This window comes from Prunus dulcis, chromosome 5 (genome assembly GCF_902201215.1).
Source record: "Prunus dulcis chromosome 5, ALMONDv2, whole genome shotgun sequence".
Taxonomy (NCBI): domain Eukaryota; kingdom Viridiplantae; phylum Streptophyta; class Magnoliopsida; order Rosales; family Rosaceae; genus Prunus; species Prunus dulcis.
The window spans coordinates 11,468,474-11,492,939 of record NC_047654.1 but is presented as its reverse complement, the minus strand read 5'-3'; the positions used below and the strand labels follow the sequence as shown (position 1 = coordinate 11,492,939).

At 36.9% G+C, this 24,466-nt stretch overlaps 4 protein-coding genes and 1 long non-coding RNA gene across 5 annotated transcripts; 4 read left to right on the top strand and 1 right to left on the bottom strand.

The window, feature by feature from the left end:
• The first annotated feature begins 2,792 nt into the window (after window positions 1–2,792).
• Window positions 2,793–3,650, top strand: LOC117628548. Its single transcript, XR_004585974.1, has 3 exons — window positions 2,793–2,924; window positions 3,026–3,081; window positions 3,227–3,650. It is a non-coding gene; the product is annotated as an uncharacterized LOC117628548 (long non-coding RNA).
• A 1,792-nt stretch (window positions 3,651–5,442) lies between these two features.
• On the top strand, window positions 5,443–6,260 carry LOC117628546. Its single transcript, XM_034361024.1, has 3 exons — window positions 5,443–5,657; window positions 5,759–5,814; window positions 5,905–6,260. Exons 1-3 carry the CDS (start codon window positions 5,597–5,599, stop codon window positions 6,028–6,030), a joined length of 243 nt encoding a protein of 80 aa, XP_034216915.1. The 5' UTR covers window positions 5,443–5,596; the 3' UTR covers window positions 6,031–6,260.
• A 2,050-nt stretch (window positions 6,261–8,310) lies between these two features.
• LOC117627421 (protein KINESIN LIGHT CHAIN-RELATED 1) lies at window positions 8,311–12,145 on the top strand. Its single transcript, XM_034359519.1, has 3 exons — window positions 8,311–9,282; window positions 10,216–11,124; window positions 11,621–12,145. The coding sequence occupies exons 1-3, from the start codon at window positions 8,630–8,632 to the stop codon at window positions 11,853–11,855; spliced, it is 1,797 nt and encodes a 598-aa protein (XP_034215410.1). The 5' UTR covers window positions 8,311–8,629; the 3' UTR covers window positions 11,856–12,145.
• Window positions 12,146–16,140: 3,995 nt separating this feature from the next.
• On the top strand, window positions 16,141–19,091 carry LOC117627225 (bidirectional sugar transporter SWEET4-like). Its single transcript, XM_034359193.1, has 5 exons — window positions 16,141–16,470; window positions 16,647–16,683; window positions 17,258–17,639; window positions 18,136–18,255; window positions 18,553–19,091. The coding sequence occupies exons 1-5, from the start codon at window positions 16,428–16,430 to the stop codon at window positions 18,748–18,750; spliced, it is 780 nt and encodes a 259-aa protein (XP_034215084.1). The 5' UTR covers window positions 16,141–16,427; the 3' UTR covers window positions 18,751–19,091.
• Window positions 19,092–19,310: 219 nt separating this feature from the next.
• On the bottom strand, window positions 19,311–23,935 carry LOC117627224 (protein NLP7-like). The gene is made up of 5 exons (XM_034359192.1): window positions 23,421–23,935; window positions 22,095–22,666; window positions 21,855–21,902; window positions 20,809–21,724; window positions 19,311–20,660 (listed from the first exon to the last, which is right to left on the bottom strand). Exons 1-5 carry the CDS (start codon window positions 23,707–23,709, stop codon window positions 19,534–19,536), a joined length of 2,952 nt encoding a protein of 983 aa, XP_034215083.1. The 5' UTR covers window positions 23,710–23,935; the 3' UTR covers window positions 19,311–19,533.
• Between the last annotated feature and the right edge of the window lie 531 nt (window positions 23,936–24,466).

The following is a 24,466-nucleotide window of genomic DNA, read 5'->3' as shown; positions in this document are numbered from 1 at the left end:
ATGCAATCTGCCCATCACCACACAAGAAAAGAAGAACAAAAGTTGGATTGAGAATATGCAGAAGAGAAGTTGCTGCTTTGATAAAGTAAGCATGCAAGATGAACAGTAACATCTACAACCTTATGATCTGCAGGGCTTATCTATAGTTTGACCATATGAATGGTCTTAGGTCATCTCCAGTCATGGTCATAGGCCAAATATAGTCATAAAATAATACAAAGTTCATCTCCAGTCATGGACTAAAAAAAATTTGGCTAAATTTGGAGGGACACATTTAGCTCTCCAACAAAGCCATTTGTAGCACAGCTTTGCCCTAGGGCAAATTTTTTGTGTGGGCCCAATGCATGTGCTTTTCAAAAAGAGAGTATCATGCGTGGGTAAGAGCACAAAAGATCTCGTGTAACTACAGATCCAACAACCAATATTAAGGACGCGTTGACGTCATTGATCATGTCAGCTAGCCGTTAGATTTTTTTTTTTTAAAAAAATTACTTTTTAAAATATTTTTATATTCGTTTTGTTTAATATATATATAATTGAATTTTGACCGTTGGAGGTCAGAACTATTGATTGAAAAGTTACTTTAAAAAAAATTATTTAAAACCTTTTTAAATATTCATTTCGTTTAAAAATTTGGTATGACCATTGGAGGTCAGAACCATTAAAACGCATCCCTTTTCAAAAAAAAAATTTCCTTTGTTGGCTTTATTATTATTATTTTTAAAAAAATTTAAAAATTTAAAATATTTCTATAAATACCTCAAAAAATTTCTCACTCATTTCATTCCACCTTTCTTACAAATTCTATCACATTCTCTACTTATTCACAACTTTCCGCTTTTTCTTTTTGTCAAAAATTTTCCACACTTCCACACTCATTTCATCCAAACATTTCCTATAAATTTATTTTCTTTACTGTTTTTTGTTATTCACGTTGTTTGAAAAATGTCTCGCACTTTGACGGGACAAAATGGTCACGAATGGAAGATGACATCTTTGCAAGGCTGTCATAAAAGTCTCCGAAGATAGCGTTGTGGGTACTAATCCCAAAAGTATGGGGCTTTGAGAATGCATCTCACAAAAATACAAAGAGTCTATGGAAGGCTTTATCAATCCTTCCATTTATAAAGAAAAGAGATGAAGTTGTGAGATATTGAATCGAAAACACTCCATTTATTGACATTTGAAGATGAAGATAAGAGGTGTCACGTTGACAAAAATCTAATCGGAAATCTGAATAGTTGCTCCCAGATTGACATGTATCACTTGAAAATCATATCTGAAAAATTATTAAGATTCCTTCAAGATAAGACGTGCCACGTGGACGCAAAATCTTATTTGAAATCTTGTTAAATGCTTATCAACGTACACGTGTCATATATGGAATATTGTCTCTAAATAGTAGTTTAGTTAAATTAAACAATACATAGTTGTGAAATGTATGAGTGTTGCACCATAATTTTTATCAAAATAATAAAATATGAAGGGCCCTAAAAATATAGTCATGCATGGTTGGATATGGAAAAATTTAACCATATACTATTCTTTAAAAAATTAATATTTTGGAGGACTAAATTTATAACCTGGACTATATTTAGCCATATAATTGAAGATGAACTTATTTTATGCATCCCCCCAAAAGTTGAAAAAACAGGACAAAAGCTAAATGAGGGTACACAAACAGATGATAGGGCTCATTTCAATTGTGTGCTTCCAAGCCTCCCATAGTGTTTCAGCTGTTTTCTGATTGTGGAGATGCACATAATATTTACATTGGCATGATGTGGTCCACCCAAAGACTGACCAATTCAATATACATTTACTTTATAAGGTTCACTTAATCTAACCCTAGCTTCAAATGCTTTGACATTGATTTCATTTGTTGGCTACGTAGAGAATGAGTATGAAATGTGTTTGAAAATTAAAAGCGTTTTAGTCACTGTATTTTGAGATTGCTTTTAGAAATGCTAGCTAAAAGTGTTTTATGACAATTAAAAGCGCTCTAGCAACATTATTGAGAGAACAAATTTTAAAATACTTGTTTATGGGTCTTAGAATTGTTTTTCAGTGCCTTTTGCTAGGTGCTTCTCTAGAAAACACTTCAATTTTTAATAAAAATATTGACGTTATAATAAAAACACTTTTGCTAAAAGTACTTACGAGTAGAAGTCCTTTATATCGAAATAGAACCAAACGAACCCTAAATATGTTGATTAAGACTTCCCTCGACTAAAGAGTGAAGTAAAAAGCCCTAGTTTTTGTAGCTATATATCCCCATTAAACAGGAGCTTTTATATGTTCAAGTCTTTCTCCCCCAAATATCATAATTGGTAAAATAGAAATTAAGTTTCTGCAACCAAAGTGGTACCTCTTCCCTCATAATATTGTGTAGCCGACAAGTGCAGCTTGGTAAAAGGAACACTTAGAGAAAAAAAGAAAAAGAAGAAGAAACCCACTATAATTTGATACTTTGAATCAGTTTTGAGATAAGTGACATATCCTCCAACCCACAACACAAAATATGGAGTTTGAGCCATGCAAGCATCACTTTTGTTTCTATCCATAAATTTTTTTTTTTTTTTTAGGTGCAAGTCCATATCTATTTTGGTGTCTTAAAAGTTTAAGCTATAATGACAGAGATTAGTCATGTTAGTGTGGTTTGACTTTGTAGCAATTGCGTACACACAAAAAAACTCACCACCATTCAAAGCTTTGAGTAAGTTGCAGTTGCACCATGAAATAGTAGCCCTAGTTCCTTCCCCTTCCAAACCATATAAAAGCAACAAATCCCTTGCCCCTTAAATCTCAACTTGCCTTGCCTTCTGAGAACAAACACCACCATTTTTACAATTCACCATTCACCATGGATACCAATATCAAAACCTGTCTTCTCCTTCTCTTGCTCTTTCTCGACGCTTCTTCAGGTAATGAACATGAACATGATACTAATAATGTGTTATCAGTTAATTAATTTTGCTAGATGATTTTAGAAAGCTCAAGTGTTATACATTTTTATTTCCTGCAGGCAGCAGAGTCAAGGGCTTTAGACATGTTATAAATCCTGCAAACCCACCAAGCGAGGTAACTCGGTTACATTAATTTTACATGCATGAAAAAACTAATATCTTTGTAGTAAATTTACATTTTTTGTTTTTTGTTTGCTTCTTCCTTTTTCCTTCTTTTTTCGGGGGTTTCTGCTAATTTGTGTTATGTTTTTGTGTTGAAGGTCGTTGGTGACATGGAGATGAGAGAGCTCATTGCAGCTCATGCTATGTTGGACTATGAAAAGCCAATACCAAACCCAAGGCATGAAAAAGGGAGGCCAGGTGGTGGTAATTAGTGAAAATCTGTCCTTCCATTTTCTTACTCTAATGTCACAGCAATCAATAAATGGTGCTCTGCCTATAAGGAGGGGATGTGAGGGGCTATCAGATCATTATATCATAAGCACTATGGAATAAATAAAAAGGTTAAAAATTTTAGAAGAAATGTATAATTTCCTAAGTGGATAGAGTAACACAAATCATATATGTTCAATGCCAATCACCATGTAAAAATGGGTTATTGGTTGTGACAGAAAGGGTTGAAATGGTGAGACCAAATGTATTGCTATTATTTTCTTCCAAAGATTATTGACCTATGTTCTTATATCCCCTTGAGTCTTGATAAATTCCACTGCAATTACATTATGTCTGCCATTAATGAAACAAAGATATGACTTGCTGCAAAACACCAATTAGCTCATTGCTAAGATGCCAACCGACATGAAAGGTATATCAATTATGAGGTTATCCAACCCAACATCTTTGATTTGTTTTGTTTTGTTTTCTTCGATGCAAACAATGTTGGGGGAGGGGAGAATAGAACACAAAAGGTTCAGCCCCTTGCACCTAACAACTCAAATTTTAACCCCCTGAGTATAGAGGTAAGAGAGTTGTGTGATTTAGCAGCTTTGACATATGTTGAGCTGCTGGTATAATTATAAAGCTTATATGAAAGGTGGTAACAGCAAAGCAAGAGTCATCTTGCTCTTGCCAACCACATAGATTTCACGGTGAAGGCACAGTGAATAATAATTACTAATTAGCAGAAATTGTGCTGGGAAGGCACTAAGCCTAGTAATGGGACTATAGTTTTCTTCAATATGAAGCTGTCAAAACTTAGAAAGTCAACTCTTGAGAAAGTTCTGGGATACAATGATTTGATGACCACCACTCATATGCATCACAGAATTTCTGTAAGCAAAATGGTGACATTTCCGATGCGTTATGACAATCCCATGGCCAAAAAAACAAAAGGAGAAACCACTGTTTGATAGAAAAGCAACCAAAGCTAAGCTGTAAAAGAAATTTGACAAAATTAGAAACGGTGAAGATTTGATTGGAGAAGTGAAAACATTCAAGTGTTCTATTCTTAACTGGGACAGTAAATAAAATGGATGCCATTGTATGCATGAGAAGAAAATACAAAATAAATTATAATAAGGAGAAAGGCAAGGCCAAAGGACATCTAATTTTCTGTTTCTTGGGAAATTGAGCATCTGGGGTTTTAATTTTTTTTTTTCCAGGAAAGCTGTTGTGTTTGGGAAGTAGGCCTTTGTTATGATGTTACCCGACAAGCTCAAGTTGTGCAAGCCAACATGGGATTGGAATCTTCATCATTTTTACAACTTTAAAAAAATTGCTTTGCAAGGGCCAGCATTATCAACATGAAAACCTTATGGAAGTGAATTTATTTTAAATAGCAAAACAGGTGTCAGGAGCCAACTCAACTAATTAAATTATGATTAATCTTATCTTAGGACTGGGTCATGGTACTATATGTGAACTTTTGTGCCAACCCCAGAGGGCTCATGCTCATGAAAGATGTGAATTTTTAAGTTTAAGCAAATTCCAGTAGGCGTGTCAATCCTGCAGCCTCCAGCAAAAAGAATTTTTAAAAAAAAGTTAGAATAAAATATTCTGACAGAACAAGCAAACCTGTAACTTCTATTTTCACAGAGATCAATAACACTGAAGTTCACAGCTAGCATTTCTTTCTAAAGCCCCTCTGTTTTAACTTTTTTAACCTAACAGATGCTTTCAAAATGATTTTGTTCCCGTTTCACGTAAGCTCTTCTCAAATTTTTGGGCAAATAGAACTTATAAACTGCTATAAGGAAACTATAAATGGAGTGATACCTAACATCTGAAAGTGACCCACAAATTAAAGGCGTGAATTGATTGAATAGTTAGATAGATCAAAAGGGAAGTGAATTCTAAAAGGTGAACAAAACCCACAAGCTACGTTGTATTTGTCTGTCACATTTCCACACTTAATGCTTGTTCTTGTGACACATAAAAGGAGATACAAAAGCTTTTGATGTTAAGGAATTTAAGTGCAGTTGACTTTGAGGTGGGGGATAATATTAATGGGGTATTGTAATTTTCACAATCATGTCACAAGGCTTTTGTGCAAGGCTCATCATGACTTCCTCTTTTGGCTCCATTTCCTCCCACTCACCATAAAAAGCAGGCCATAGGGCTTCTCCTCCAAACACTGAAACTCATACAACAGCAGTAAGCTAGGGAAAGAAAATTAAAAAAACCTAGCCAAGATGCTTCCTCAAGTCAAGATTTTCATCATCCTCTTCCTGCTCTTTGATTTGCCAATTTCAGGTAAGAAGTGGTTTGAGCATGCAAATCTCTTTAGTTCCAGTTTTTCTGCAGCTGAGGTAGGAAAAATGAACCAAACCCTCTTCTTCTTTTTTGATTTACAGGCAGAGGTGATAACTTCAAGGATGGCATGGAGCTCACCTACTCAAGTGGTCATGAGGTAAAGCTATATACAAACTATGTAGAAGTTTCTTAGTGATTTTAGATGAATTAAATAATTAAACTTCTGCTTATTGATCTATATATGTAGGTGAATATTATTGAGATGACGAAAGGGAGAAAGCTGCTTCTTGCACTTGATGCAATGCTGGATTATCAGGAGCCAGGGGCCAATCCAGGGCATGAACCACGTAAAGGTGGAGGTAGAGGTCCTTGAATATCTAGATGTGATCACCTACTTGGCCGCCTAGCTATGAACTCTTGTGAAAACCTCAGGAGAGAGTGATGATGTGTTGTGTTTCTGATAATGATTGAGTGAGAGAGAGAGAGAAGAGTTTTTATATTTTCGGTGTGAAAACTGTGAATACCATGAATGTCTTTCTGGAATTAAATCTTAGAAATATATATATGTGGGAGATGTGTGAAATCTCTATCTATGCAGTGCAAGTCCTCTATATATATGCTTATCTTCATTAAACCTAGAATGAATATGAACAAAACATATATATGTTTTTGGGGTTGTAAGTAATTGCAGGTTCTAAAATGCTAAGACAGTGAGCAATCATGAATATCAAAGACAAAGAAAAGGTCATGCTGTGAGCTTCCTCTTCAACCAGAAGAGAGGAGACAGTTAATTAAAGTCACAAAACTAAGGAAATTAATCTTGTTCATTCAGCACAAGACTAAAATATATGATGATGATGAATAGGTAAGTTTTTAAGCAAATCCAAGATTGGGTGAAATTCGTAAGAAATTTAAATTTAACTTCATGCTTAGCATTTTGGTAAGGAAAGGAATATCCAGTTGCCTGCAGAACATGAATATAGCAGACCCTATCACATAAATATGCAAGAGCTGTATTCTCTTCAAGAAATAAAACCAGGGCAAAAGGAATAAACAAAAGATAATAAAGGACAATATATATTTCAAATAATTGTTCTTCTTTGCTCTCTCTCTGCAACTCTGCCAGTGAGAAAGAAAGCACATATGATTTCAGACTCCTTTCCAACTGGTTCATTTTCCTTCAGTCTTCCTTGAACTTTCCTTGCATGTTCCACAGCTGCTTCTTTGTTACTTTTTTCCTGCATTTTGCATGTAGTCAAAACGGATATATAAAAAAACTAGACTCCAGTTGTTCCATTTATGGTTTTTTTTTTATCAGTCTCAACATACATATGTACTTCTGCAAAATCAGCATGAGAGAGAGAGAGAGAGAGAGAGAGAGAGAGAGAGAGAGAGAGAGAGAGTCCATCTAATAATAGAAAATAAAAATAGGAGACAGCATGTAGGTGCACATAGGTGAAGAAATTGAACCGAAAGTGCAAGGCATTCCATTCCAAAGGAAAAACGAAGAAAAGATGGTTAGGTGAAACTAAAGGACATGCCTCATTTTACTTTTGTTGTCTTTCTCTCTTACCTGGAAATTAAGCTTTGTGAGTTTTGAGGGCACACCTTGTATTTTCACTTCACTTTTAATCTAATCTAATTATTAACCTTCTCTTATTGCATTAGTTCAATTTTCAAGTACTCAAAGTAGTAAAGTGTACAACTTCGTGATAAGTAAGCTACTGAGCTCTATGATTTTGCCTCCAGCAGCACCAACAACAAAACCTTCTTAATGGCTTAATGCACATTATTCTATAATTTGCTCCTATCTAACAGACAAATCGGAGGAAGTTGATGGAAAGAATCAATAACACGAAAATGGTAATATATAATTTGACGATTACACAATCTAAACAATCAAATTCCGGGAGAAAATTGATAAGCTAGGTTGTAGTTCAAAAACTATTGCTAGGACTAAGAACATCTCCAATAGTAGTAACAAATAAAATACTTCAAATTGAAGTTTGTTGATCTACGTGGGAATTTGAATAGCCTTATTTGCTACATGAATAATTTTTGCTCCAATAGACTCTTCAATTCAATTAATGCAATATCATGGAAAAGAATGAAAGCATGTGAAAAATGTTTAAGTATTTATTATATGAAAAGAAAAAAATGCATGTTTTTAACATTTTCAAGGTGGGTTTTGTTTTTCCAAAGTAAAATTAAATGTTTGAAGAGCGAAAGTCAACGTACCAGTCCTGAAGAGAGAGAAAAATGTAGGTTTGATGACTGAAGTTGAATAAATTATTGGAGAGAATTTTTCTAACGTGACTCACCTATTTTAGAATTTCAAAGCTATTGAATAGGATGTTGGAGATGCTTTGAAATCATAAAAGTTAAAAGAGTAAATTATAACTGCAAATTAAGCAGGCATGATTCTACTTGTATTATAAGATCACAATATAAATAGCATGGCCCTTATAAATTTTAAAAAAGGAACAAAAAAAATAGCATGGCCTAATACCAGTAACGCAGCGCCACGCGTCTGCTACAACGGTACAATCATTTAATTTGCTTGCCTCCAGTAAGACGCTGCCAACGCTGGGTCAAAGCCGATGCCGAAGTTACTATTTTACCCCGCGCAAAAAAAAAACTGAAACCAACCACCACCACCACCTCCATCACACTTTGCCAGCAGAGTCTAGAGAGACATCTGATCTGCATCTTCAACTCTCTTCTCTCTTTCTCTCTCTTCCTGTGACTTTCTCTCTCCTCCACAGTCGTCGGTCTCAGATAATTAAATCCACTCCACACTAATCAGTTTGTTGAGCATGGTAGCAAGTTCTAATCCTTTAATTAACTTGACTTAATTACATCATTAACCCAAAACACACTCTGTTTCTCTGTTTTATTCATCAAACCCAAACCTCTCCTTCTCTCTCTCTCTACAATTCACAAGCCCCTCTTCTTCTTCTTGTTCAACGAAGATGCCGGGTTTGGTCTCTGTCAAAACCCCGCCCGACTCCGCCCCGCTCCGAATCTCAGTCCCGGATCCCCAACCACAGCCCCAAAGATCCGAACCCGCCCCAATTTCCAAAACCCCCTCGCCCCACCATAAAAAACCGCCATCCCCGTCCCCATCCCGATCCAAACCCTCACCCACCCGATCTAAGAAGCCCCAACCTGCTTCCCCCGACCCGATTCTCGCCGATGCCTCACTCGACAACCCGGATCTCGGCCCGTTTCTCCTCAAGCTGGCTCGAGACACCATCGCCTCCGGCGAAGGCCCGAACAAGGCTTTGGACTATGCGGTCCGGGCCTCCAAGTCGTTCGAGCGGTGCGCCGTCGAAGGCGAGCCCAGCCTGGACCTAGCGATGAGCTTGCACGTGCTGGCGGCTATATACTGTAGCTTAGGCCGGTTCGAGGAAGCGGTTCCGGTTCTGGACCGGGCGATTCGGGTACCCGAGGTCCAGAGAGGTTCGGATCACGCGCTCGCGGCGTTCTCGGGCCACATGCAGCTGGGAGACACGTACTCGATGCTGGGACAGGTGGACCGGTCCATTGAGTGCTATGAGGAGGGCTTGAAGATCCAGATCGAGGCTTTGGGTGACACTGATCCCAGAGTTGGTGAAACTTGCAGGTCTAAATTTCCCTGCTTTTTACTTTTATTTTCAATTTTGTGGGTTGCCGTGCATGGGTTTTTGTGTGTGCTTATAAGGATCGGTTTAATTGTTTGGAGATTGTTGAAAAGATTAGTTCTTTTATTTTATTTTCTCTTGTAGAAGTAATATTAATGGTTTTTGTTTGAGATTTCTTTGGATAATGGGTCAAAGATGGAAGATATATAGTGCGGTTTAAAAAACTCGGTAGAGAATTATGGTAGAATGCGTAGCCAAATTTGGAGAATTTGTTAATAGTTTCTGGCAGTGTTTATTATGCGGGCTGAAAATTTGGGCCTTGAAATGTAGAACACAATCAAATTTGACCAAATGTGAAGGAAACAAAGATAAATAAGTATATTTAAACTGGGGCAAAATCGAGAAATTGAACTGATTGGTTGACTGTAACTTGAGGTTAGCATGTTGTTAAGCTCATTGCGTAATTGACCTTGGTGTTCATGTTCGTTAAACTCATTTCCAAATTGATAAGTTTTGAAAACATTTGCATGTAATGTGGGTTGATGCCAATATGAACTGAATTTGGCGGGACAGAATAAGGCTTTCTTTTCCTGAAATGCTTAAGTTGAAATGAAACACCTGGGATACATGGCATAAACATTGACTTGACACAGTATTGATTTCTAGGTATCTACCCTGGAGAAAGGGATAGATTCTTAAGGGGCTTTTATGAAATCAGCTACCAGTTAAAGATGCAATGCTATCAACCACATATCAATTATAGTTGTGCAAGTGTTTTGCTTCCCAGAGTGTGTCTTGTGTCTTTTTCTTTTTGGGTTAATATTTTTTTTGAAATGAATGCTTAAATTCTTCAAGTGAACTAAGCTAATTTTAGTGATGGCTTGAAATAAAGTTAGAGCAATTGAATTTTAAGTGAACCGGTGTTGGATATGCAGATATTTAGCTGAGGCCCATGTCCAAGCAATGCAGTTTGAAAGAGCAGAAGAATTGTGCAAGAAAACTCTTGAAATTCACCGTGCTCATAGTGAACCAGCATCCCTTGAAGAGGCAGCTGACCGCCGGCTGATGGCTCTCATATGTGAGGCAAAGGGAGATTATGAATCAGCACTTGAACATCTTGTCCTTGCCAGCATGGCAATGATTGCAAATGGGCAAGAAAATGAGGTTGCTGCTATTGATGTCAGCATAGGTAACATTTACATGTCTCTTTGTCGCTTTGATGAGGCCGTCTTCTCTTATCAGAAGGCACTCACTGTTTTAAAGTCATCAAAGGGCGACAACCACCCTTCTGTTGCCTCTGTCTTTGTTCGCCTTGCTGACTTATATCATAGAACTGGAAAGATCCGAGAGTCCAAATCATATTGTGAGAATTCCCTGAGGATATATGTGAAGCCTGTGCCTGGAACAACGGCAGAAGAGATTTCTGGTGGGTTGACTGAAATTTCAGCCATTTATGAATCCATGGATGAGCCTGAGGAGGCACTTAAGCTGTTGCAGAAGGCGATGAAGTTGTTGGAGGATAAACCAGGACAGCAAAGCACAATTGCTGGAATAGAAGCACGGATGGGAGTGATGTTTTGCGTGCTTGGGAGATATGAAGAAGCAAGGAGCTCTTTTGAGAGTGCTGTAGTGAAACTTAGAGCTAGTGGAGAGAAGAAGTCGCCCTTCTTTGGGGTTGTGCTGAACCAGATGGGATTGGCTTGTGTACAGTTGTTCAAGATAGATGAGGCTGCTGAGTTGTTTGAAGAAGCGAGGGGGATATTAGAACAAGAGTGTGGTCCTTGTCATCAAGATACTCTTGGAATATATAGCAATCTCGCTGCAACCTATGATGCTATGGGGAGGTAATATATTGAGTCCTCTGCTTGCATTTTTTTGGCTCAAGATGGTAGCATGTTTCTCATTTACGTGAACACTCCATGCAAAAGCTATTATTTTGTTCTATATGGGCTGTCCCTTTGTTGCTCATCTTCTTTAGAAACGGAAAAATGTGTATGACCCTTGTAGCCAGGGTGTTGATAGTCAGGAATTGGGTGTTAGCACCTGCATATCCCCCAAAATTTGGCACAAGTGGATTGCAATCCATTTTCCAGACTTTTATCGTATCTTGTTACTGGCCTTGAATGAGGTTTTTTGACTGCCTCAGTCATGTCTGTCTTCCAGGTTTACATCATTTGCATACTCTGGAAACATAATTTTCTTTGCCCCTAAGCTTTTATTATGCCAAGTATTCTATGTGTGTTTACCGAGAATGTGCCAGTGCCACTGATAAACGTAGGAACTTGATTATTATGCCCTGAAAATTCAGTTGTTAACAAATCTTTTGTGGATCTTTTTCAGAGTTGAAGATGCAATTGAAATTTTGGAGTATGTCCTTAAACTACGAGAAGAAAAGCTCGGAATTGCAAATCCTGATTTCGAAGATGAGAAGAGAAGACTAACTGAGCTTCTGAAAGAAGCAGGCAGGACTCGAGACAGAAAAGCAAAGTCACTGGAAAACCTTATTGATCCAAACTCGAAGAAGACGAAGAAAGAGGGCACAAAGAGGTGGGGTGGCTTGGGCTTCAGACTTTGAAAGGAAAAACCCGGCAAGATTTTATTCAAAAGAAAAAAGATCTCCACTTCCATTTCTTTCAGCTCTCCTGCACCTGCACATTCTGTAACATAGATCAAGATCATGTATAGGCTTGACGTTTTAATTTGGCGAGGTTTTCTGTTTCTCGAGTTTTGAATTTCTCTCTTCTTCTTTTTTCCTTCTCTGATAATGTTTTATTGAATGTCTGCATTGTAAGCTTGAAGCTGTTCACTGAAAAGAAAAATATGCATTTGAGTGAATAAAATTCACATGTATGTTTTCCCGTCTCATTCTTGAGTTCATACATTTTTCAAGCATCTCAGTACTCTACAAAATATCCTAAATAGTCCAAGAGGTTAGACCTCATAGGATCAATAAACAGACCAGACTTGACTAATTTTAAAACATTGAGAAAGTTTACCAATAGACACTTTTGCCCAAATTGATGCTTGGGTGAGCACAACTTTAGGCAACTTCAAATTAAAAAAATTTTTTTTTTTTTTTTTTTGGTAGTATAATTCAGGGAGACGGATTTTGCCAAGGTCTACGTACCGCACATGTCTGGGCAATTTCTAACTATTGATCAGATCTTAGTTTTCAATGATTTATGGTCAATAATCACCCACTTAAATATCAGTTTCTAATAATATATAGTCAGAAATTACTCACAGACGTGAAGTTTTAAAATACATGTCTCTTCATATAAGAATGATTAATTTTCAGAATTTAAGACACATTCTTGCTTTGTTTCCCAACTTGTGTTTGTATACCACCTTAATCGAAATCACATCACTTATTGGTGCCCATGATTTTGCCAGGAAATGCCAGCACTCATTATTATACCAGTTTCCTTAAGAATCTGGTCTCCATTATTTGCCCTGAATCATATTCTCAGCTCTTTATAACTGACAAGATATAAAATACTCGTGCAATATTAATTCTCTGGATCAAGCAAATAGTTCCTGGGCCATTTCGGCTGAAGAGGTATATGGGATTCATGGGTTGATGGCAACCCAATCAAAGTAAAGTCTTCTCTTTAATTTGACAACTTGAAAAGGAGAATAATTAAAGACACATAATAAAAGAATTCAAGGTTCTCATCAATTATTTGACACTTTAGGTAAGTTTTTTTCACCACTGCACTGCTATGCTCAGCGAATAATGTCCTAACTTAACTTGTCACTTGCTCAAATCAGACAGCCTACATTGGAACATCATTTATACCTAATGCGCAAGGCATAATGTTCGATAAACATATCTGGTAAATAAATTTGACGAACCTAATGTTATTCGAAAGTATTATGCGCCAACATTTTGACAAATGAAATTAGATGAGCATTGGCCTTATATTGGGTCCATCAACACCTTGGCATGAAATACTTGAGTGATGAAGAGAAATATTATTCCTATTTTAGATATTAAGATAACAAAGAACAAGAATTTGAAGGTAGTGATTAGAAGAAAAGGTACGTAGTTCCATAATACACTACAAAAGGCCATAGGTCATCGACATAGTAGAATATAATATTTATATATATATATATATATATATATGTCTATGACTTGACTTGAAATGAAATATTTGCCATTTCTTTTTTCTTTTTGGTGCTGTAAATTTTTGAGCCTCACACTTTGTACACAAAGTCATGTCCCACCTTACCCCCTTCATGTCAGTCCAAATATTAGTCTTTATCAGAATTTGATTCACCAGACAGATATATATATATATATATATATATATATACATCATTAATCTCATAGATGAAAGGAATATGTTCACATCAAACCCTACGCCGGCCTAATATGCAAATGCAAGCCTTGCCATTGATCTGAAACACTGCCTGTTTGTTGATAGAGACTCAATTCTTCTGCCACTAGTTGATGTCTAAAGTGTGTGTGTGTGCGTGCGTGCTGTGACTTAACCATTGGTCTGCATCATGAGTAGGTTGATTTTGGATGTATTTGTGTGACTAAACTTCTGCATTAGACTCAAAAGATTGCATTGTTCTTTCCAATTTCCCTTTCCATCATTAAAGAGACAATTAGTAAGTGTCAAAGTTGAGTTTGAATTCTCTGTGAAAGCTTTTGTATGGTGTTGATTGTATGTCTACGTTTTTGGGCTTACCAGGACTTAGTGGAACCCACACCTTGCTTGGGCAGTTTTGTACCGCTCAAGCTGCATTTCTTGACCTGAACACCTTTTTGCTAGGGTTGGGCTGTCCGCTAAAAGTGCTTAGAACTGTAATTATAAACTAACGAGTAATATCCAGTGATTTATTTTCCCACTCTTTTGGGTAAAAATTAAAATATCCATACATTTCACCAGTTTTTGGGTTTAATAATAGAAGCTTCCGCAAAAGGCATGAACCATTTATAATAGAAAAAACCCGTGACTCTGTGTCCCTGGTGGCAATGGCATGGTGCCATAGATTGACAGAGGTGCACTGAAAGTCAAAAAGGGTTCTTCAAATAATCCAAATGCACTTCATATATATTATTATAATATGTAAATAATGGCCAAATGAATATGAATCGAAATCCATATGCCTTTTTTTGTACACGTTCATAAAGGGTTAAATGAATATGAATCGAAATCCAATTAAAACATATAATATAAACCAAAACATGCATCAATTCACATTAGAATATTACCATCATCATCAAAGGGAGAGTGGAATTACATATAATATTGGTGCAATTTCTCTATTTTGTGCACGTAGCAGGGCACCTTCTGAATGATTTGATGAACAGAATCGTATCAAAGCAGAGAGAATTATTCATGCAAATCGGTGTTGGACATTGGCCATTAGGCCGACCTTGAAAAATTATTACAAAACCTCCACACACACGCACACAAAAATAAAAGTAAACTCCAACAGTTTCAACGAAAAAGATAGTTAACTGTCTCTCAAATTTTTGGACTGCTTTAAGGTCGATTCGGTGGACAGGGTGACCTAATTAGTCTATATGTATCTGTTATCAGTCGTGTTTTGGACTGCTGGCTCACTCACTTTAACTGAAATCTTGATGCCTGTGTATCTGATATTAGTTCTTTTTGGCCAGATTAAATGTCCCCCGTGCTACAAATCAAGATCAAGTTAATATAAAAATAATAATAATAAAAAAGCGAAGATGTAGGCCCTATAATGTCACGTAAGTAATTAATGGTGAGATCTGACTAAAACCCTAACGACGGAAACGCATTGTAACAAATTTAAAAGACCGGAGTATCTAATTATAAAAATTAAAAATATAAGGATTAACATGTCTTAAGAGTGTAACCACATGATACTAAACTATAATTAACCCTATTAGAACTGATTTTGTACACATGCTTTTGTATTGAATTTGATGCTAATTAAATTTACTTAAAATGCAAGTTAATTATTACTTAACAAAAACAAGATATCATGATCAATAATAGGCAACGTTAATTGAATGCATGACCAACTCACATTCGAACTTAGACGGTGTGACTCACTTGTCACCCACCGTTGTACTTTCATGTGGACCTCTCGAATTTAATTTCTTCCTTTTCACCAATAATAAATTGGAATTTTATTTTTTTAAAAGAAGTCGATGGCCGTCCAGTTATCATAAAAAAAACAAAAAACCTATGACCCACCTGCTCTGCTCACAATTATTCTTAGAAGAAAATAAAATATATAAAAAAGAAAGCCAAATCCGTAATTATATGGAGCATCTGATCTAAGTTGTACCATCAAAAATTGCACCAACTAAACTTGGCTACCTAACTAGCTAGCTATGTGGAAGAAAAATTAATATATATTTTCTTTGTAAAAGTAAAAAAATGTGAATTTTTTTATCCCAAGTGGTTTTTCTCCAGAAGATTTTAACGAGATCACTTTTTAATGCTCTTTTGTACATATTCTTTTCAGTTAAATAAAATTGAAACCTACTGCTTCCTCTGAATAAAAGAAAATGTGAATTTTAATCACTGTAAATTTGCACCAAAAAATCAAGAAATTAACCAATAACTGGACTTCTGTGGACCCAAATAGCAAAAATGCACCCAAATTATGGATTCAGTGGGAAAGCAATTGATAATGGCTCTAAATCTATGAAAAAGCCTCTGAGAATTTTTTATTATAAAAAAAGTCACTTTCTAAGCACCGTAACTTTGCTAGCAGAGAGTCTTGTAACGTTAGGGTTCTGAGAATCTTGAAGGTAGTGCCAAAGCCCAAGGCAAACTCTGTCTGTCTCTGTCTGTCTCTCTCTCTCTCTCTCTCATCCTTTGGATGAAGGGCATTATTCCCTTAATCCACCGTTTAAGGGGCACTTGATCCTCTTCCATGTGTTGCTATAAGTTGCACCACCCAATACATGCCATGCAAGTCACCTAACAGCTCTGAGGGTTACAAATTACAATCCAAACCACTAAAACTGTACAAGACAATCCTCCTCTCCCTCATTTTCTCCTTCTTCCTTCCTTCCATCTCACTCTCCTTTCAGCTCATCTAGTTTCATCACCTTATTTCTTTTTCTATTTCTTCTTCTTCCTTCTTCCTTCTTCTTCAGTTAGAGCTTAATTAATTAGATTTAGTCACAGCCATGGTTTCTGCAGATGTTGTTCGAACCGTGATCGGTGTCATAGGTGAGTTAATTAGAGTGTAATTAGCATCTTTAAACTCAAAACAAGTGTAGAGTGAGGAATTGAAGTTCATTTCTTTCAGTTTCATGTATATATATATATATATATATATAGATTGCTTTATCTTCTGATATTCAAACTTGATGTCGGCAATTTTTGTATTTTTGCTTATTTTTCAGGAAACGTTATCTCACTCATTCTGTTCCTATCACCAGTGTAAGCATGGTTCTTCTCCATTTCTTTAATTCTTCAAGGCAGAGTGATATTTTTTATAATTAAAAAAAAAAGAGAATATAAACAATTTTACAGGTATTAAAATTTTGTTGAATTGTACACAAAATTTGGTAAATGCATGATTTTACATTATCTTAAGTTTTTCTCAAGATGATTTAATAGCGGTACTAATTTACAGTATCCAATATATTGTGAATATTTAGTCGATATTTTGTTAGTATCGTCTTGATATTTAGTGATACCAAACTATATATACCAGTAAATTGGTATCAAACACCAAACAATCACGGCCTTTTTAGATAAATGGTACTAGTCATAATTATATCTTAAATTTGTAATTTGCCATAATCAAGGTTGGAAGGGAATTTACACATATATTTATCCCAATGAAAAAGTAAAATTGAATTATATAGAGGGCACACATTTCGGTATGTAGCACCATTAATAAAAGATGTGTTGCCTTATTTAGGACCCCCACCTCATCCCTTTTTTCCATATTTGAAGTTGACAACATTTTTGTCCTAACACACAGTACACTAATAATTCTCATTTCCAGGCCGACTTTTGTTCGAATATGGAAAAAAGGTTCAGTGGAGCAATACTCACCAGCCCCATACCTTGCAACCCTAGCCAACTGCATGGTGTGGGCCCTCTACGGATTGCCTATGGTGCACCCTCACAGTATTTTGGTGGTGACCATCAATGGCTCTGCCATTTTCATTGAGCTTTCCTACATCATCCTCTTCATCATCTACGCGTCTGACAAGAAGCAGAGGCTCAAAGTGCTTCTGATTTTACTTGTGGAGCTCGTACTCATGGCTCTTCTTGTCCTCACGGTTCTCATTTTGGCCCATACATACGAGAGGAGGTCACTTATTGTGGGCATCGTTTGCATTCTATGTAACATCATGATGTATGCTTCACCTCTCGCTGTCATGGTAATTACCCTAATCATATTTCTAAAATACATTTATACATATACATATACATATATATATATATATTCATTTCGAGCTTTGATTTGGCTGTATGAGTATCAATTTACAGTATCTGGTATTAGGGCAGTGCATTTGCATTGATAAAACTGATTAAATTGAACATATCAACCGATTTATTGAGGTTTTTGTTTGAAATTCAATTGATAAATTGAATTGAACCAATAAATCAGTTAAGTAATTTAAAAATTGACTGGCTGGTTCAATAATCGGTTTTAGCTCAAAATCAAACCGACTTACGAGCCTAGCCCTACCTAGTATATTGCTAATATTACGTTGAATATTAGCAAATATTGACCAAATTAATACTATAATATAGTAATCAACCGGCTATCAATACAATAGTAAATACTGTAAATTGATATCAAATACCAAAAAAAAAAAAATTTCTTCTCATTTGATCATATTCTAATTGTATTGTGTTTCTTGTGCGTGACAGAAATTGGTGATTACAACAAAGAGTGTGGAATTCATGCCGTTTTGCCTCTCGTTATTTTCCTTTGCCAATGGTCTTGCCTGGTTTTCATTTGCTCTCATCCGTTTCGACATCTTCTTGACTGTAAAGTTCTCAAACTCTAATTATAATAATTCTTCATCCATCTAAAATCTAAATTAATGGACAAATAATTTTATATTTTAAAATAATTAAAAACATTTCCTAATTATTTATTTCCATGCATTGATTGCTTATCTCCTTTTGGGTCTGGATAAACCTGAAAAGGCAAACACGCACATGGGTTTCTTCATGAAATAAATAATTTTTATCTTTGTAGTTTCTTTGTGTTTGATCTTTGGCCTGCATTTTACCCCAAAAATAAAATAAAATAAATGGGGCCTGTGGTGTGTTTATTTTCAGATTCCCAATGGGCTGGGCTTACTTTTTGGGTCGGGCCAGCTGATTCTCTACGCCACATACTACAAGAATACAAAGAGACTGTTGGCAGAAAGGAAAGCTAGGCAGGTGAGTTTGACAGAGGTGGTTTCCGACGGAGATGAACCCAAAAAGATAGGCAGTACTACTCAGAATGGTAGTGCTCCTCAACACGGGACATGAGCAACTCCGCCGTGTATCGTCTCCGCTGCCGTCCAATGAGTCGGACAAGAGGACCCCATCAAAGAAATATAAGTTTTTGATAAAGGTCGGACTTTATCTATGTTTGTGTTGTGTGAGACCACAATATGGTCACTATGGTACATAACGATAGATACATGGTTACATGGTTTTATGTGTCACTCTGTGGCATGAGTGACTTTATACTTATGCCATATGAAATATTATAATTTCATAATTGTACCAGGAACTATGAGGACCATGCATCTATGTTTACCTTGAAATGATCAAGGATCAAGGCAGAAGCCTTGTTTATAAAAAGACAGCTTTTTGTTTTGTGGCTATATTTTTCTTTTTTAATACAAGAGACATTACAAGAGATAATAAAGAGGGAGTATCCAAAAAATGGCCTGATTGTAAGGCAACTTAACCACTTGACATACAAGTCTCTCGCGTTTTGTGGTGGTAGAGAGTAGCTAATGCTCCAAGCTCTTAAAAATGGTACCTCAGACAGCTGCAATGTTGAGGCTAAAGGAGGTAATATCAGAGGGAAAATACTTGCATGTCAATCACAGATTGACATGTGTGTAGAGATTTTTCTTTCAATTGTAACAAATAACACATTGAAATCGAGGAAATGAGGGGGCAAAACTGAAGCAACCTCAAAGAACCAATACCTACACTTTGTCAGACCAAAAAAAAAGAAAAAAAAGAAAAGAAAGAAAAAGTACTTATATCTTCACTTAAACTAAGTTACTAAACATATTTACAATTTAATCCTGATTCCTACATGCTCCCGCAAGAGCTTCCAAAATTGGACATAATGTCATGAACCGAGAGTCGGATCATTTTTCTGCCTAATGATCTACAAATTTCCATACACTCCTGCAGGTCTGCATCACAGGCTATCAGAACCCACTCCAGGTCGTCATCCATATATTTGATATCAAATGTGCCCATTTCCAGTTTTAATCTCTTTGCCACTTCATCTTTCAGCTCCACAATACCAGAACTCATAGATATACGAAACCGAATAATATCTTCTTTATACGTAGCCTTTATGGTCACACTCTTCATGTCTTGCCTAGCTATGATATGTGGCATTGTGTTGGATGGGTTTAGAGCGGAATCAGAACATGGGGGGTTTGTACAAGCAGCTTCTGGAACTTGCTCGTCCACCGTAGTGTCTACTTGAGGACACAGATTTTTCAAATCTTTTGAACTTCCAGCATCCTCTATTAGCATTCCTCTACATGGTTCTTCAGGATCTGTCATCAGGACAGCATCGGGTATTGAGCATGCGACTGATAAATTCGGTTCCTTTGGTGGTCGAACTGCTGATTCAGGGAAGCCATTCACTTCGATGCATTGATCATGGATGGAAGGAACAAAGGGATTGTTTACCAACGCATTTCCATTTGCAGGACTACCTTGGCATGATCCATGAGAAGTAGGGGTACCAGCACTCGCCTCCCTTGAGCTGCTTCCCGTTTTGGATGTGTTTGAGCCTTTACCATCGTCTAGCAGAAACCTGCCATGTTCCAGAAGAAGTTCCTCCTGACTCAGAATCCCCCCATCTAGCAACTGATTTTCTATCCAAGCCTGCCCCTCTTTTCCTGGTGTAGTAGGGGTGGATGAGTCTTTCTTTTCTCCATGAAGTTCACTGGGTTTAGAGCTTGGTGAGTTTTGCTGATTAGACCCATTTAAGATATAAGGCCGACAAATTGACCCAACAGCACCAGAACGTGGACTTGCAGTAAGAGAAGTTAAACCAAATGCTCCTTCAGCACCTTGGACTGATTCAATTACACGCTGTAGCTTAGAGAGAGAATGGTTCACCTTCTTGATCTTGCGAGATGGCCAGCGGGAGATTCCATGATGCCTACAGATGCGCTTCATTGTAGTAGGACAAACTGCAAAGCAAGAATTTCTTTGAGAACAATTTATCTCAATTCCTACTGAAACCAAAAAAACTAGCTTTTTGTAAATAAACATTTTAGCATTTGTTGAGACAACATGAGCATAATTGTAAGAAACAATATGTTAAGTGCATAAGCATACCTCCAAGGCTCTTAGCAGCATCTTTAAGACTCCCAGCAAAATATTGTTGGAGAACCTCTAGACTAATTGATTTCTCTGCTTTTCCTCGTTTCTTTTCTGATTTCTTTTTTATGTCTTTATTCTCTGGACAAGAAATATTGTTTTCTCCACCCTCATTAACAGCATTGCTTACCATTAACTGTGGCTTTGATGAATCTAGATGCACCATCTCTTCTCCATTAGGTAAGGCAGGCCCTGGTGGTGTTTCCGCGGAACGGGGTATACTTATACATTCAAGTCTTGAGTCAAGTCCCTTGTTTGTAGAAGCTTGAACCATTTCGACAAGCCCTTCCTCTTCAAGTATAATTCCAGAAGCAACCTTGAGACTCTGGAAATGATTCTTTATTATTGCCAATAAGGAGCCCAACAAAGTTTGTTGTTCATAACTGTCTGTGATGCTCGGGGGAAGAAAAAATTCTAGAATGTAATCATCATTTCCAGTATGAGTGCTCTGTAAGCAGATTGCAAAACAGCTGGTTAACTTAAACATGCGTGCGTAGTGTACTAAAGGGTAGTCAGTTTTGCAGAACTGGGTAATGTCTCTGCAGAAGCATGCGCTACGGGACAAAAATGCCCTCCCAGCAACCCCTTGACCCTTTTGTAAGTGATGCTCAACACAGGCCTCTCGAAAATGCCACATAGGAGCATCGACAATGTAGAATGCCGCATCCGTTGTGGACATGCAGACCTGTTCCATGCAACTACCATCAAAGCTAGTACAGCTCTTCTTCAGGCCACCACCATAAGCCAAAACATTGCGATGCATACAAGGAACCCAGGTCTGAGCAAGCGGTAATTTGTGAGTTTCACACACCACTGTCAGTATCTCCAAGATTTCCGTCAATGCAGTTTGGCGACCTTCATTGCATATTTGAATCTGGTTAAAAGAAGTGCCAAGCATATATCTGTGAGAACGGAGGAGGAGGAAATGATAGAAGAAATCCATATTTACTTTCTTGTGTTCCAAAAGAATACCAAATTAGGCACACATTGTTATTGCAGCTCACCTGCATGCTTGTATGATCCAATATCTCTGAACTTTTCAGACTTACTGCCTGCAGGAGAAATGAAAATTTTTCACTGACAAACCTCTTCATGTTTGAAGCTCACTCATATAACCATATTAGTATTCAAATGAAAACAAAAGCCATCAATTTACCAAATAAGTACACTAAGCTTGTTTAAATAAGAGCATGACACAATATGTAATACTAATATATGCTCAGAAAATAAAATAATAAACCAACCTCAAGTGCTTTGCAAACTTTATCAACCTCAGAAGCATAGCTGATCTTCGGAGAAGTCATTATGAGCTCAAGAACACCAATACAGGACCGTCCAGAGGGTTCAAACACGGGCAAAGCTAAGGTTCCCTGAACATTGTAATGCTGAGCATGTCCAAGCCGTGGATACTCTTTGATGGAGTAGTACTGAACATTTGGGGTCCATTCTGGCAATTTTTGCTGGAAAACACGGCCAGGGAGCCCAAGCATTCCATCACTCTCTCCATCCACAGAAAACATATACATCAGAGAAGCCATCCTATACTGATGAAGTCCATTAGTATGAGGATCAAGAACAAAGGGTTGCCCAGAAGTTGTGAGCACATACCGACCCCCATTCTTCACTGGTGCCCAAAACTGAGCTAGAACATGTTGGTCAGTCAATTCCTTGAGCTGTCTCAGAGCTTGAGTGATCTTCTCTTTAATTAAGCAATAAGCATTAGGATTTTCAACAGGTTCCAGTCCCAAAAAGGGGGATGTTGGCATTCTTCTGTCCTCATTCTCTCTTGGTATTTCCCTTCCCGGATCAGGAATACCTGCATTTTTGTGATATTTTAAGAGAGAAAACTCAAATGACTGAACCTCAACAACTGCAAAATGCTAACTGAAGCAATATGTTTGGCGGTTTGTAACCGGATATCACAAAGTAAGCCAACGAAATTTGTTTTCAATTCCTAGGAATTTCAGGCCAAAAAGACAAAAGTTCCCATAAACTTTTTATTTTTTAGATGGTTGACTTCAAATTCTAAGAATATTCAGACCAGATAGAATTAAACAAAGATAAATGAACAAGGAGAACTCATTTCAGAAGAACCAATTTCTCCGAATTCAATTCCTGGCCCAGCAGGAATGTAAAAATGCAACTTTTTCAGTATAACAAGGTCTCTTTAGTTGCAGAGAATTGAGAAACGAGTAAAGGAAACACTTTTTGACCCTTAACTATTTTGTTGTTTAATTCTAACAGTACAATTTTATTGCTCAATACCAAATAAATGTTTAAAGTCAGGAAAAAAAAAATCTATTTATATCAAAAAAAGTCAGGAAAAAATCTATTTATACCAAATAAATTATTAAAAGGACACGACCGCCTAGGCGGCTAGGAAGGACACGACCGCTGCCCAGGAAAGCATTTGTTCAGCTGGGTTCTATGATTATCACAGTGAACATACAAACTTCTAAAAGATTTCTGATTCAGAAAAAACCAAATTCAATGGTAAGACAGAGAAAACTGATCGACCCAGAAAAGAAAAAAACAAAAGAACACAACCCAACCCAATATGAAAAACTCACAGGAACTGAATTGAGGACGGTCAGAAAGAGCTTGATCAACTTGTCCAGCGAGCTTATCATCATTATCAGCATCACCATCAGGAAAATCCCATAAAGGAGAACAGGGCTGGCCAGTGGACGAGAACAAAGGAGGGGACGTGGGGTTAGAAGGAAAGTGAACCGGATCCAACGGCCAAAAAGTATCGAGGTCAAGATCAAACTCCATGAGCGCAGCTTCTCTGTCGTCCACTATGTTCTTTGACTTTGGCGGAATGGCTTGAGTTTGGCTTTCCTCTTCTGGCTCGACCATTTTCTGGGAAAGCAGTGATTTTTCTTTCGTTTTCCGGGAAAGTTGTCCCTTTAGGAAGAAAGATTTTGAGAGGAAGAGAAGGATTCAGTAATGGTAATAATCCGCGGGGTCGGTGTGATTCCATGGAATCCATTAGTTGTTTTTTAATTTTTTTTTTACAACTTGCAGTCGAGACCGAGAGTGAATATAGTGGATAAAGTATTCCGGGAAATAATCATCTGTTGCAATCAACTGCCAAACAAGTCTGCAACTTGGAACTTGTTTGTTCGCTTCTTTTATTCTTTATTTTTACTACGTACTTAGGTGTGGTGGTTACCGTAACATGGGGTGATATGCGTGGAATTATGAATTCATTAGAGTAGTCCGGGTATAGTTTAGACGTCCATTCTTTATTAAAAATGAATTTTTGATATATCATTTATAATGTGTCGATATTATTTTCGGCAACAAAATATATCAATATGTTATCGATACATTTTCGACAATATCGCACATAAAATTTATGTCTATGAGAGAATCGTACTTGCAATCTGGGATATATTCCTTTGTTTATAGCACTTGTCACATAACATGGTCACATAATAAGTGTTGTGGACAAAGAAATATACTCCTCGCAAGACATCAGATTTTCTCATAAACCTATATTATAACACAAGTATAATTTTAGAGTTTATAACAAAAGATTTAGTAATAAGTGCGCATGCAATTCTTCAATAACCTAAAATTATTGTGCAACCTACGTCACGGAGTCACTGTT

Excerpts from the sequence above, each read along its gene's own strand:
- LOC117628546 (XM_034361024.1), top strand. The coding sequence starts at position 5,597 with ATGCTTCCTCAAGTCAAGATTTTCATCATCCTCTTCCTGCTCTTTGAT. Across the intron at positions 5,658-5,758 it reads CTTTGATTTGCCAATTTCAG|GCAGAGGTGATAACTTCAAG; the intron begins GTAAGAAGTGGT and ends TTTGATTTACAG. Across the intron at positions 5,815-5,904 it reads CCTACTCAAGTGGTCATGAG|GTGAATATTATTGAGATGAC; the intron begins GTAAAGCTATAT and ends CTATATATGTAG.
- LOC117627421 (XM_034359519.1), top strand. The coding sequence starts at position 8,630 with ATGCCGGGTTTGGTCTCTGTCAAAACCCCGCCCGACTCCGCCCCGCTC. Across the intron at positions 9,283-10,215 it reads AGAGTTGGTGAAACTTGCAG|ATATTTAGCTGAGGCCCATG; the intron begins GTCTAAATTTCC and ends TTGGATATGCAG. Across the intron at positions 11,125-11,620 it reads ACCTATGATGCTATGGGGAG|AGTTGAAGATGCAATTGAAA; the intron begins GTAATATATTGA and ends GATCTTTTTCAG.
- LOC117627225 (XM_034359193.1), top strand. The coding sequence starts at position 16,428 with ATGGTTTCTGCAGATGTTGTTCGAACCGTGATCGGTGTCATAG. Across the intron at positions 16,684-17,257 it reads ATTCTGTTCCTATCACCAGT|GCCGACTTTTGTTCGAATAT; the intron begins GTAAGCATGGTT and ends TCTCATTTCCAG. Across the intron at positions 17,640-18,135 it reads CTTCACCTCTCGCTGTCATG|AAATTGGTGATTACAACAAA; the intron begins GTAATTACCCTA and ends TGTGCGTGACAG.
- LOC117627224 (XM_034359192.1), bottom strand. The coding sequence starts at position 23,709 with ATGGTCGAGCCAGAAGAGGAAAGCCAAACTCAAGCCATTCCGCCAAAG. Across the intron at positions 21,903-22,094 it reads AAGTTTGCAAAGCACTTGAG|GCAGTAAGTCTGAAAAGTTC; the intron begins GTTGGTTTATTA and ends TTTCTCCTGCAG. Across the intron at positions 20,661-20,808 it reads TGCTGCTAAGAGCCTTGGAG|TTTGTCCTACTACAATGAAG; the intron begins GTATGCTTATGC and ends CTTGCTTTGCAG.